Below are 13,031 nucleotides of genomic sequence, written 5' to 3'. Positions count from 1 at the left end.
GAACAACCTCATCAGTGACAGAAGCATCTCAATTTATCTTTTCTATCTGTGTAACTTTGTGAAGACTTCGGTACAAACTGTGCTGTCCTATATAGCATATACAAGCCTTCTGAAACTTGGGTGGGTTCTAAACACAACACGCCAACAAGTACATGGGAATACTTTGTCAGGTATGTTACGCAGTAAACAGAATTAGTGGAAAAACTCTGGAGAGACGGGGCTGATTCACCACATAATACAGCTATTAGGTCGAGGACTCAAACCTGCTGGTGATCCAGTCATGCCGCTGCAATAATGCACAGCTGTCCTGATTACGCAATCCATCTTATGATCTATACAAGGAACCTTTAGGCCACATGACACACAATTCGAGGGTGAAGTCACACCTAAAACTAGTTTTTGTCAGACTACATTTTTAGCTGCTGCATTTTTCTGTTTAGATTGAAACAGCCTCAATTAAAACAGATCTGAGGCCTGTAAACAAAATCTCACGGGTGCTACATTAGATCATTTACTGGATGTTTTCTTTATAAACTCTCATCCCACCAGGTTAGACGCTTTGAGCTGAGTCATATCAAATCAGATTACAGCCCCTGCAACTTCAGCTAAGAACGATGGATGTCTGTGCACTTTTTGAGGTAATCGACCCCGGCTGTTTACTTCAGCTAAGAGAAAATATATCCCGACGGCAGTTTTACTTTACTGTGTTTTGTTAAGTTCACCTCCTCAGTGGGCTTATTTTGTCCCTCCAAAGCCCCACCGTTATTGTTCTCATCCGGGCAAACAAATCAACCTGAAGGAATAACACTATGGTTAAAATTAATGGCTACTATCACACCATGTTTATGAGATTCAGAGAAGTCACCAGTGGTAAAAACAAACTTGAACGCTGGCTTCTCCAATTCTCTTTCCTTAGTCTCCATATAAAAGAAGGATGTAACAAACCAGTGGCTTATGTTGCGGTGGCTAAGTGCCATTTTAAAGATTTAAAGTCAGCATTTTGATCATCACCATGTTGGTTCCTGGAGCCACGTGTGACCATATTTGGACATGAGTGTATAGTGTTAGGTTATTATTAAAATGAGCTGTATCTGTAGATGAAGTTTGGATCTACAAAAAATGGTTGATAAGTCTAGCTTCGCCCTTAAAACTACGTTTTAACATGGGAGTCTTTTGGTTCAATTTTGGAGCTACTTTTGAAAAACTTTGTTTTACTTTTTGTTTCCATTTTAAATGGTAAATGGCCTGTATTTGTATAGCGCTTTACTTAGTCCCTATGGACCCCAAAGCGCTTTACACTACATTCAGACATCCACACATTCACACACTGGTGATGGCAAGCTACATTGTAGCCACAGCTGCCCTGGGGCGCACTGACAGGCTGCCGGACACTGGCGCCACCGGGCCCTCTGACCACCACCAGTAGGCAACGGGTGAAGTGTCCTGCCCAAGGACAAGACCGGAACCGGAAACCTTCCGATTACAAGACGAACTGCCAACTCTTGAGCCACGATCGCCCCATTTTAACAGCTCCCAACATCTAAAACTATGTAAACACTTAAGTGACTAAGATAGTTTTCTTGAGGATTGAAAACCTACAAATAAAACAATACTGGGAAAAAACTTTCTTCCCAGTAACTTTTTGAAGGCACTTCTTTCTCTTAAAAATGACATTTCTTATTTTTGATATTATAAGGTTTTGTTGTCAGTGTTTTATGTGAACCAGTTTGATTCATACATTTGGCTCAAATTCTTTAACATCCAACTGATTCTTCTTCAGTGGCAGTAACTAAGTCTTACTGACAGCTCAGGAAAAATTTCATGGAAAAAACGTCATGTTAAAAGCTTTTAATAACAATCCTCCAACCACTAAAGGCAAAAACAAACCTGACACTGGACGTCGTCACAGACTAAGCTTCTTACCAACACTGTTTACATTTAATCAAGACTTCCAAGCATCATACTCCCACCCTGACCCCTGACAAGGATAACAAGACCACCACAGCAGGTTGAATCAGGACAGAAAGACAAGAACAGAGCGGGAAGCTGGAAGCAGTTTGCCAGGAGCCGGTGACAGATGTGAATGTCGACTCATCTCCGCCAAACTATTAAGAACAGAGGCTGAAAATAAACATTTAGGCTTCAGAGACGATACACCCCCTCCACCCCCACCGCTATCAGCCTCTCGCCAAGTCTTTCAGTTACATAAGAGGTCAGGACACAGCGGTGCTGGCTCTGATGCAGGTTGGCTGTTTCACCAGCACCAGCTCAAAGGTAAGACTTGTGCAAAGAAAAATAGAAGAGATCCAGACATTCAAAACCCATCTGAACCGAAAAACGTCATCACATTGACAAACTTGGAGCTGTGCGATGACAGTCGGCTGTTAAAATACTCAAGAGATTCAGCTGGCATTTTTGGATATTTTTCTCATGATCAACAAAGCCAATGAAAAGACCCACCCCCTTTAATCTTCATCCAGGTTGTCTGTGGCTCTGTGCCCATTGGTTACTACTGCAGAAGTAAACACTTAAAAAACACATAACTTTACTCTAATAAGCAAGTCCACGAAAACCATAACAAATGACATTAAATAACACTCATTTTCACAACTAAAATGCATCTCTTTAGCAGTGGATTCGTCTTTGTGGCATTTTGTAATGTCATTGATAACATGCTCTCATATTCAGGAACTTTATTTTTCAGTCTGTGTATTTGATTAAGTTATCGGATGTTAGCAGTTCTTGAAAGAAACTCACTTATGACTCATCTACTGAAAAGAAGGAGCTGCGAAATAAAACTGCTGCGACTACAGCACAGGTGATGAGGATGTAACAGTACTTTTAGATGGATAGTCTTCAGGTTCCTGTCAGATGGACCGAGTCAGTTCTGAGATTAATGATGATGCTCCATTTAAATCATCCTCTGGATTTTCAAAGAAATATCACTGAACTTTTACAGTGGGCAACTCCAGGCCTCAAGGGCCGGTGTCCTGCAGGTTTTAGAGGTGTCCTTCATCAAACACAGCTGATTTAAAAGGCTAAATTACCTCCTCAACATGTCTTGAAGTTCTTCAGAGGCCTGGTAATGAACTAATCATTTGATTCGGGTGTGTTGATCCAGGGTGAGATCTAAAACCTGCAGGACACCGGCCCTTGAGGCCTGGAGTTCGACACCCATGGTGTAGGCAATAATCCAAACAAGTCAGGGTCATGTGCCTTTTCCACCTTTTTCCCAGCGTTGTTCCTTACAACATCGGTATGATTTTTTTGTGTGATATAAAAGTGTTATAGTGAATATCATTACCATAACAATGGCATGTAATTACACTCTCTGCAGTACATGACCAGACAAGCCCAGGCATGTCTGACAGGAAGAGCTGGGCATCAGCCTAGGATGACTTTTAGCTCCTAAAAACGAACTACTTCAGCAACCTCCAACAGAGCACAGTACTTATAATTAAAGTTAACAAATTAGTTGTGTAGTACGACTATACAACAGAGGATATTCTGGCTCTTATGAAAGCCAGATATATTTATTAAAAAACAAAACAAACAAAAAAAACAATAACACCTTGATGACACACACACACTGGCCAGTGACATAAACATGTACTGCGTTTCTTAGTGCTCACCTAGATCCCTGCTCGCTTGCTGCCAAAGAAACAGCCATCTGTTTCTGTAGGTGGTGTTAAGTCTAATGATCCACTAGGTTTTACTGTTTTTGAAGGATTGGTTAAAACAAACAAACAAAAAAATACAATAATTACCTTTTCAAAGCCCTCATCTTATGCAGTTGTGAGCTGGTTTACAAGTGTGGTTACAACACAGTGGCTTAGTTTAGCTTAAGGACCAAAAGGAGAAAACAGTTATCCTTGCAACTACCAGGCCTGCTATGGCTCAATTAAATATATTCTACTTGTCTAATACATTAAAAGAAAAAAAAAAGAAAAAGGTCCTGTTAGCATGGAGCTGGCAGGAACCAGCATCTCCCCCATCCTCATTCTTTATGCTAAGTTATTGTATAAATGGCTGAGCTTCAAGTTTGCCAAAAGAGTTAGGGTTGGGCCAAAAATGACTCCTTTAACAGGAGTGGTCCTCCTTATTATGAATCTTGCTGGATTCATTTCTCACGCAATTACTGCTCCAATTATCTAGGCCAAGTCAGGATTTCCTTTAACTCTAAATCTCAAAATCAACAACAAAAAAAAGAAGGGGGAAAAAACGAGAAAGTTAGCCTATAAATGGCATCAGGTGACAGGAATGAGAACATTTAATGTGTCAGTCATGAAAAGACTTTAAAAAGCCTTTAAATGTGGCTTCTTTTCCCAGCTCGTTCCAATTGCTTAAAATAAACAGTAAAAAAATAAATAAATCTAAATCTCTTGTGGAACAGTAGGAAAAATAACTTGACAAGCACCTAAAAGAGTTTTTATTCTTGAGTGTGACAAAGCAGTAACCTAAAAACAACAAGGATTGCCAACAAAAGCCTCACGCTTTGTGTTTCTGTGAACAGCGCTGTCATGACTCAGTGTTTTTCTGTCAACGTAGTGTCACAGCCAACGCCAAAGGGCCCGGGCCTCTGAGATACAAAGGCCGCAATCAATGGAGCTTTGGAAAAACTGATGGAAAACCACTGGCCGACTGCTGAGAGGGATGAGGGAGAGAGGAGCCGAGCAGCAGGTTCCAGCTCAACATCAACACCCGACATCATAAGCGTCACCACCAGCTGCAGCTGCATTGCTCCGCTTCATCCCCTCTTATCTGTCTAACGATGGGGGAGAAAAAAGAAAAAAAGGGCCTCGGGAGCTGCAGCAGAGTCGATATCGTTCCGACTTCCCCGAAACCACTTCCAGGCCCAGAGACAGAACCAAAACTCACAGCGGCACAGATCAAAACGACCACGCACACACATTTCTACTGCTAACGATTAGAAACAAAAAAGGAAAGGGACAAACACTGCAACGGGCAGCTCACTCTCAACTCGCTGACTTCAAACTGTAAAGTTTGACTGCCATTCACTAAACTGCAAAAAAAGGCATTCACCCTCAGCCTGTGAAATTTGCATTTTAAAAGAAAGCCCACTTCCTGATTTGGTTGATTTAACAAGGAAAACCAAACCGTGGCTCCCAAGTTCCATGACAACCATGCAACATGAACTGGGAAAAGGTAGCGGGAGGAAAAAACAAACAAACAAACAAACAAAAACCAAACTATTTTTGTTTCCAACACATCAGGAAAACCATCTAAAAACCTTCAAACGGGACAAATCTACAGCTATATCTTATAAGCCTGTTAAAACAGTTCCACTAAGAATTCTTCGAGCAAATTCAAAATCAAAGAAAACAAGCCTCAAACCATACAATCCTTTTTAAAGGCCTCAGTCTGAAACATGTATCAGGCAACTTGGAACAAAGTGATCTTTACTGCAGCAAAAGCCTTATACCTAATCATAAAAAGAAGCTCCTAATTCACCCCAGGAAGCTCTATGGAGAACATAGCTCAGTCTCAGAAAGCCCTGCTTCCCATTTACACAATTAATACGCAATCTGTTGTGCTTCATGAATTAGTAAATGAGTTCTGCCACATTATAACAGGAGGAGAAGAGAGAAGAGAGAGAGACAGAGAGAGAGAGAGAAGAGAGAGAGAGAGAGAGAGAGAGAGAGAGAGAGAGAGAGAGAGAGAAGAGAGAGAGAGAGAGAGAGAGAGAGAGAAGAGAGAGAGAAGAGAGAGAGAGAGAGAGAGAGAGAGAGAGAGAGAGAGAGAGAGGTAAATTACCTTCTGAAGGCTGTTTGGGTTCAGCTGTGTCTTGTCTATTATTTTAATTGCCACCTGTAGAGAGGGAAAAAAATAGAAAGTTAGCTAAGTGGCAAATAATAGCAGAGGAGAAGTGTGGCACAGAGGAAGAGGAACATGGCACCGAAAACAAAAACCAAAAACGAGAAAGAAAAGAGCTGAGAAAAGGAACGTGATGCTGATGTTTTTCCAAACTGCCGTTTTAAGACTTGAAAACTAAACAGGGAGGGTTATAAAATAGTTTCAACATCCTCTTTGAGTTAAAAATATGTCTAAATGCACCTGCCAAATTATTATCTACAGAACAGAGAGGACAAAGGCAGCAGAGACGCTTCCTTTCCTTAAATGTCACAGGCTGCATTAAGAAGAAGCTTGCCCTTTCTCCTCATCAATTATGAACAAATCAAATGTTCAGCTGCTACACACTGCACTGAAAACAACCATTACTGCCTACAAGATTTACAGCGATGAATGGGTTGGTGTACAAAGCTGGCAGCACTGTTTTTATGTTCCAATAATATACACATTTATGAAAAATGCATTTCAAGGCTCTAAATTGTAAAAACTAAAGCTAAAAGCAGTATTATAAATCAGGATCAATCTAACTGAAAAACAGGCAAGCAAAATTACAAATCTGACCAGACATTCAGTGTTAGTGCTTGACAGTTTGTGAGACACTGCCACACACAAACACACACACAGGTCACCATCAAAGAGGAACTGAGATACAAATTAGGTGTGAGCTCAGCAAAGACATCCAGCTCCTTAACCGCAGCTATTTTGCAGCGTGAGGGAGAAGCAAACAGTGATAAAAACTTTTTATCTGTAAAGCTTTGTACTGTTTTGGATCCTTTCTTAAAGAGAGAGAACAAAAATAGTCAGCATCACTGTACATCTTACCTCTCTGCCCGTGAGCATGTGTCGGGCCAGTTTGACCTTGGCAAAGTTGCCCTTGCCAATGGTTTTGAGCAGCCGGTAGTTGCCTACGTGGGGCTGCTGCGGTTCCTCGGAGCTGCGGGCCGGACGCACGCCCGTCCGGCCTGAGCGTGTGCTGATCTCCTGACGGCCATTGCTGTGAGAGGTGTGCTGTGGAAAAGGCACAATGTTAGACAAGCCCTGGCTGTTGAATGGCTCTTATGTGTTGCAACATCTACTTGTAATCAATGGTGACTCATGTTGACCTGCTGTGGCACCTCGGCTCAGCAGGAAAAAAACACTACTGATATTTATAGTTCTGATGCACACAAAGAAAGTAAGCTTTTCTTCCAGCGGCCACAGATGGCTGATAAACTCTGTGCTTATCCCAGCAGTTTCAGACTTTCTTCAACCAAACATCCAAAAGTACAGATATTCCCATGAATGTTAATGTTGTTAATGTTGTTGTTAATGTTGTTGTTGTTGTTGTTGTTGTTGTTGTTGTTGTATTAGCTGAACAAGATCCAGCTAAATAATGTTAGTCAAAAATTGTCCCACTAAATACTGTTTATATTGAAGTGACATTAGAACCCATTAATCGCATTTTTCAAAAAAGAAATCAATTTCAACCGTCACTGCAATGTGTAATATTATGGACCATGCACAAAGCCAAATGTGGATAATGCCAGCACCACTAACTGTCTTAAGTCCACATAAGTGCACTGAACAGGTTTATGCATCACCATGTTTGAGTGCTTGCATGCTACGTTATTTCGAAAAGCCTATTTTCATTTTCTGGTTGCAGCAAACCTGCCTTCCCCCACATTTTTCCACTGGTGCATAGCAAACACCACTACTTGCTTTCCTTTTAGATGCTTCTTTAAACCAACTTAATTATTGCATTTTCTCCAAAACTATGAAATATGAACATCATGATCAGTTTTAAATAATGTCAATATGGATAGAATATGTTGAAATCATAATTAGATTCATGTAAAGTTTGTAAATTGTGAGCATGACAAGGCTGTTAGTTATAATTTGGTATTAAGAGATGAACATAACAGTCACTTGGCTTCTTGTTTATGTGGCCAAGAATTTCAGGGCCACTTAATCAAGTCCTTGGACACAGATTTATTTGTTATTGTTTTGGGGAGGGGGGCGAGGGGTAGAAGCTGCTAAACTACCCATTAATTCACTGTTAGAGATATTGTTCCAATGCAGTGCTTTGTCACATGCTTACAGAGTGTCCTTATCAATCAACTAAAACTGAAAAAAGTAGCATATCCTTTGATGGGCATACAACAGTTCCATTAACATAAGGGTCCTTCTCACACTGCTACCACAGCACCAGTGGTAGAAACTACAGAGAGGAATCTGCAAACCAACAACGTCTCCTTGCAACTTCTTTTTAAAACAGTTTAAACAATATGCACACCAATATTTGGCGTTTTCTGCTAACTAGCTGAAGCTAACCCTTGATACCCTGAAAAGTGTTCCTTTTTCTTGCCAATGTTTTCACCTGGTCAAAGTTTCATGTCAGGACTGAGGCTAGCAAAAGAGAGATGTCATGGAAAACACAGCACATGTGGGTGGGGGAAGGCAACAATGGTGGTTTCTACCGCTTAGTCTGGCGATTACATACAGCAATCACAAAGCTCTGCATATGCTCTGAGCGCAATTGATCAACTAGTCATTTAATTCCAGTCGACTTCTTTCTTCATACATTTTCATTCTAATAAATGTTTTGGGTTAACAAGGTGCCATCTCAAACCTGCGAACTGCCACTTTAAAAACAGAAGTGAGGTGATGGAGAAACGTGCACATTTCCTGATTCTGTATGAGCACGCTGAGCTGTCGAGTACAAAGTGGAGAGGGGTTCACAGTGTTAGATAAAAAAAAAAAGTGGTGATAAAACACAATAATGACATTAATTGCACAGAGATGGGACGTTCTCCTTGGTTAGAGGCTACACCATATTACACATGCGGCAGCATCATGATGTGTGCCCTGTAAGCATTAGGATTACAGGGCAAATTGTAAGTGTTCCACAAACAATTTATAGTCTTAATGAAAAAGAAAATTTAAATTATTTTATTCACATTGCTCATTTTAAAGCAGAGCCACTGTATGTATCACAAACAGACAATGTTATGACAGCAATTTAAAAAAATTCTACAGTACTTTTTAAACAAAATAATCTCATCAGAGTCTTGCAGGAATAAGTAATCACAGGCCACTTTATAAGGTACACTTATGAAATCTAAAATAATCTAGCCAAATCGAAATTCTGCTTTTATGAAGCGGTGACTTCCTGTTTTTGTTGAGATTGTCAGATAGATTAAACTTTGTTTTAATTATTCAGGTTGTAGTAGCATGTGGCGGCTAACTGGACTACACTGCACCAAGCTTTTAAGATTTTGCAACAGTAAAACTTTGGATAACCACATTTCTGCTCGGGATACTTCTGGAACGCAGCAAACAAACAGAAAACCTAACACACTCTCCCCCGCATCGTTATCATGTAATCAAAGAGAAACTGCACAGCCTTGTGATTTTGAGGTGGTGTACTCTGACAGCACAGCTGATAGATGGATCAATTCTTGGGTGCTGTGCCCAAAAACTGGAACAACAATCTGGCAGACACTAAGTGTGGCCTCAGTATCGACCACCTTACCAAAGCCTCATTAAGGGTAGTGATGCACTCTGCCCCACCCGGTTCTCCCCATCCCCTACAGTCCCTAACCTGGCTGACCCCATTCACTAAGCAGACAAAAGAAAGAGACACTGATAAAGTGGGAAATTAAACAGACGTGTAGTTGCTGCAAAATTAAGCATTTAAGAAACTGGGCACAGATTGCACCTCATATCAAGGCAAGGTCAGTTAAAACTTAATTAACACTGCAGAGTATTAAAAAGTATCAGAGCAGTTACAACACAGCAACTCTCAATAAGAAACCCATAATTTGGTTATACATGTACAATGACAATAAAGTGCTATTCTATTCTAGTCTATAAGGTCACTTTAACAGCACAGACATACTTTTAAGTCACTACAGGAATATTTTAGGACTTCTACAGCGATAGCAGAGGAGATAAAAATACCATCAACTAGGATAAGGTCACTGTTGGATACCAGAGACAGACTGGGAACAAATGCAGTGGAAACACTCAGATGAAGTTTTCATTATCTTTGAACCACACAGAAAACATCCACCTGTGTTACCATCGTGTTATTTTTCCAGCTAACAACTTGTAAGAATTAAAACAAGAATAACAACAACAAAAAGTCCCTTTTTATTGGTTACTCACAAAGCTGCGGTGTCTCCTGGCTGCCTGGGAGCCAGTCATGTTTCGACAGGAAAGCACTGCGCCCCGCTGACGATGCCCACAGAGATTCCCACAACACCAGATTTTTCCCAACTCAGAGCCCCGATAACCGCAGAGACACAGAGAGGGAGACGGCAGGAGGGGGAAGCCACTGATCCCAGTCAAGCCTGCGACAGGCAGACACACCCAAACCGGAAACCAGACGATAGGCTTTCATAATAAAGGCTTCCTGTCGGCTCCGTTCTCATTGTTGCCAACACGGAGGAAAACGCTAAAAGCCGCCAGTATCGAACTTCGTACAAACCTTTAACGCTTCAAGAGCTGCCCCTAACACTTTATTTGGTACTGCTTAATCTTTTGCCAATCAACGTCAGCGCCTATGAAGATATTAGAAAAATGCCAATCACAGTACCACATAGCACAAATGATATGAGGTGTTTATTTCTCTGTCCACATATACAAATATTAAAAAATTAAGGTCTTAGACCCCCCCCCCAAAGAAAAAAATTATCAGCACTTTACAACAAAAATGTTTTAAAATGCTGATTAATTCCCTTTTAATCCCTGTGACGTGAAATGAGCCCTTGTATTTACTGTTGCCTCTACTGATTTAGTATTTCAATGCCTGCTGGTCAATAATAGATCACCAGAATTCTCTGGCATCTTATCACCCACATGCTTCTCTCGTGCAGTATAACCCTTATCACCATCCCGCTCTATACTGCAACTCAGATGAGTCATAAGAATCTGGTGGTAGTTCTTGCATATTTGTACCATGGAATATGGGGGTAAATGTGTGACAGAGAAAAAGCGTAGGGGAGATAAGTTGCAAAAGACCTCCAGGATACACACAGTCTTCCATAAAAAAAAATCAAATAAAATGAATAAATACAAATAAAAACTTTGCAGCTAAAATATTCAGGACATTAAATTTTGTAGTAAAGATTTGATTTTCAGTGGAACAAGGCTTGAGGTCTATTAAAGAGTGCCTAAAAATTTCCACTATAGTCACTTCCACTTTAAAAAGGAGAGAACTATAGGTATACTATAAAACAAACAAACAAACAAAAACAAAAAACAACAACAAAAAAACAGCCCTTTGGTGATTTCTGTTTATTTAAATGTACTATATAAATAAATTTAAAATTAACAAAAATAGCGGAGAGTCAAATTGACCAATTCTGCATACAGCATGCTCATTTTGCAGATTTTATGATTAAGTACGTTTAAGTTCTCCATTTTAGTTCCATTCTAATTTTGAAAATCCCGACCGGAAGCTCAAATGGCTACATTGTCACTACCTTCACACCGGAGGTTATGTTAGTCACGAGGGGCGGACTCACGAGGCCCTTATTTGGAAGCTGAACGGGTGAAAACTCTGAGTGACAGCTGGGGGAGCCAATAGACAGGCTGAAGACAAACTACTGTTGCCTGCCAGAACCAGCAAGCAAAGTACTGTAGTTTTGTTCACCGTTGGGCCTGAATATTCTTAGTACAGTCTAATTACCTACAGTCATACCGATACTTCTCACACACCAACAAAAAATACACATCAAGGCGCAAATAAAGCCCATTACTAACACTCATTAACAGAGGCGTGTTTGACGTAGAAGATATGCTTGTTTACGATTTACCAACCAAGTGTGAAACAACCATCTATCATCCGGTCTAACAAGGCAGCAAAAAGCTATTGAGGATCTACGTTTTTTTTGGCAATCCCGTGATATTTTTACATGTACTTAAAGAAAACAACCCAAGAAAAAACAGCCCTCTTCTACTTACACTTTCCGTCACCTTCTCGTTGACTGTAGGTAAAGGAGTTTTTGTTGACATCTTTTATTCCTTCTTCCTCAGCCAGTCGCCGTTTTAAGTCCAAAATACACAGTCTTCAGCCCGACAGCCGAAGAATGAAATTATTGCTTTGCTTTTCGGCTTCCTCCGGAGAAACAGTCTCAGCATGGATCGTGACAATTTTCAAACGAGACCGGACGTGTTAGAGTCGAGCACCTGAACAGCTATGGGCAGAAAAAACCCTCACTAAAGAGCATAACAATCCCTCTTACAGCATTTACATGGCGTGTACAAACCGTGCATGGCCTGTGCTAAACTCGGCAGGGAAACGAAATCAGTGTCCGTCTGTCCGTTTAGGTTTGAGTCACTGGAGCTAACTATAATAACGTTAAGGCGCTGTCGGTCGCCACTTCCAAAAATCGCCACAGGCTTTTCTTCCACAAAACCACTCTGTCTAGAACCGTGCCATGGCGTCGAGTGTCACCTCTGGATAATTCTTGGAGTGATTCAAAAGATTCGGGTAGCTGAAATACTCGCCGTCGGCTCGGTTTCTTCCATCTCCGGCGGCCCAAAGTGAAGCGGGTCTGTCTGTTTTAGGTGGGACCAAAATGGCTACTCAGCGGCTGGGCTGGATTATGCTGCCTTCACGGACACCAACTGAGCTCCGACATTAGAAATTATTCTAAAATGTCGGTCAACCGACTTAATAATGGCATTTCTTTGTTCGACTGGGTGATTCAAGAAAGATCAAAGAAAATATTTTTTCTCTTAGGAATAAGATTGAAGCTTTTGTGTGCAATATACACTACTTAACAACCTTAATAAAAAGTAAGAGATTGTCATAGGATTTAGCCTGCAGTTAAATTATTTTTATTAATAAATATTTTGTTGATTATTTTCAGTCTCTCTGCAAAGTTATTATTATTATTTGACCAACATCAAAATGTATTAATTATGCTTATAAAACACAGTGTGTTTTCTAGTACTACAACTCAACTGTAGCAATCAGAAATTGCGTTACAAATACTAGTTGTTGTTGTTTTTTAAACCCCACATTATCTGAATTAAATTAAAACCATAACAGTGTGGGATAAAGTTATATAACAGCTACATTTATAAATGTTTCTGACGTGTTTGTGTGTGTGGTAGTTTAAAAACATTATCAGTTTACATTCTACAAATAGACACATTACATATGGTAGGTG

The 13,031-nt window shown here is 40.4% G+C and overlaps 1 protein-coding gene across 21 annotated transcripts in view; it reads right to left on the bottom strand.

Annotated features, from left to right (window-relative positions):
* mark3a (MAP/microtubule affinity-regulating kinase 3a) overlaps positions 1–12,463 on the bottom strand; it is a 47,772-nt gene extending 35,309 nt beyond the window's left edge. For 11 of the 21 annotated variants that reach the window (XR_006052799.1, XM_042212832.1, XM_042212836.1 and 8 more), the window contains exons 1-3: positions 11,818–12,462; positions 6,694–6,879; positions 5,776–5,829 (exon numbers count right to left, since the gene is read on the bottom strand). Coding sequence is in view for 19 of the 21 variants with exons in the window: in XM_042212832.1 (XP_042068766.1) it covers positions 5,776–5,829; positions 6,694–6,879; positions 11,818–11,868 (291 nt within the window). In the remaining 2 variants the exon portion in view is untranslated. The other 10 variants (XM_042212840.1, XM_042212844.1, XM_042212843.1 and 7 more) reach the window with 5 other exon arrangements.
* Positions 12,464–13,031: the final 568 nt, after the last annotated feature.

This window comes from Haplochromis burtoni, unplaced genomic scaffold, assembly GCF_018398535.1.
Source record: "Haplochromis burtoni strain Fernald_Lab_line unplaced genomic scaffold, NCSU_Asbu1 Contig_396, whole genome shotgun sequence".
Taxonomy (NCBI): domain Eukaryota; kingdom Metazoa; phylum Chordata; class Actinopteri; order Cichliformes; family Cichlidae; genus Haplochromis; species Haplochromis burtoni.
Note: the sequence above shows the minus strand (reverse complement) of the source record. Positions and strands in the feature narration are given on the sequence as shown.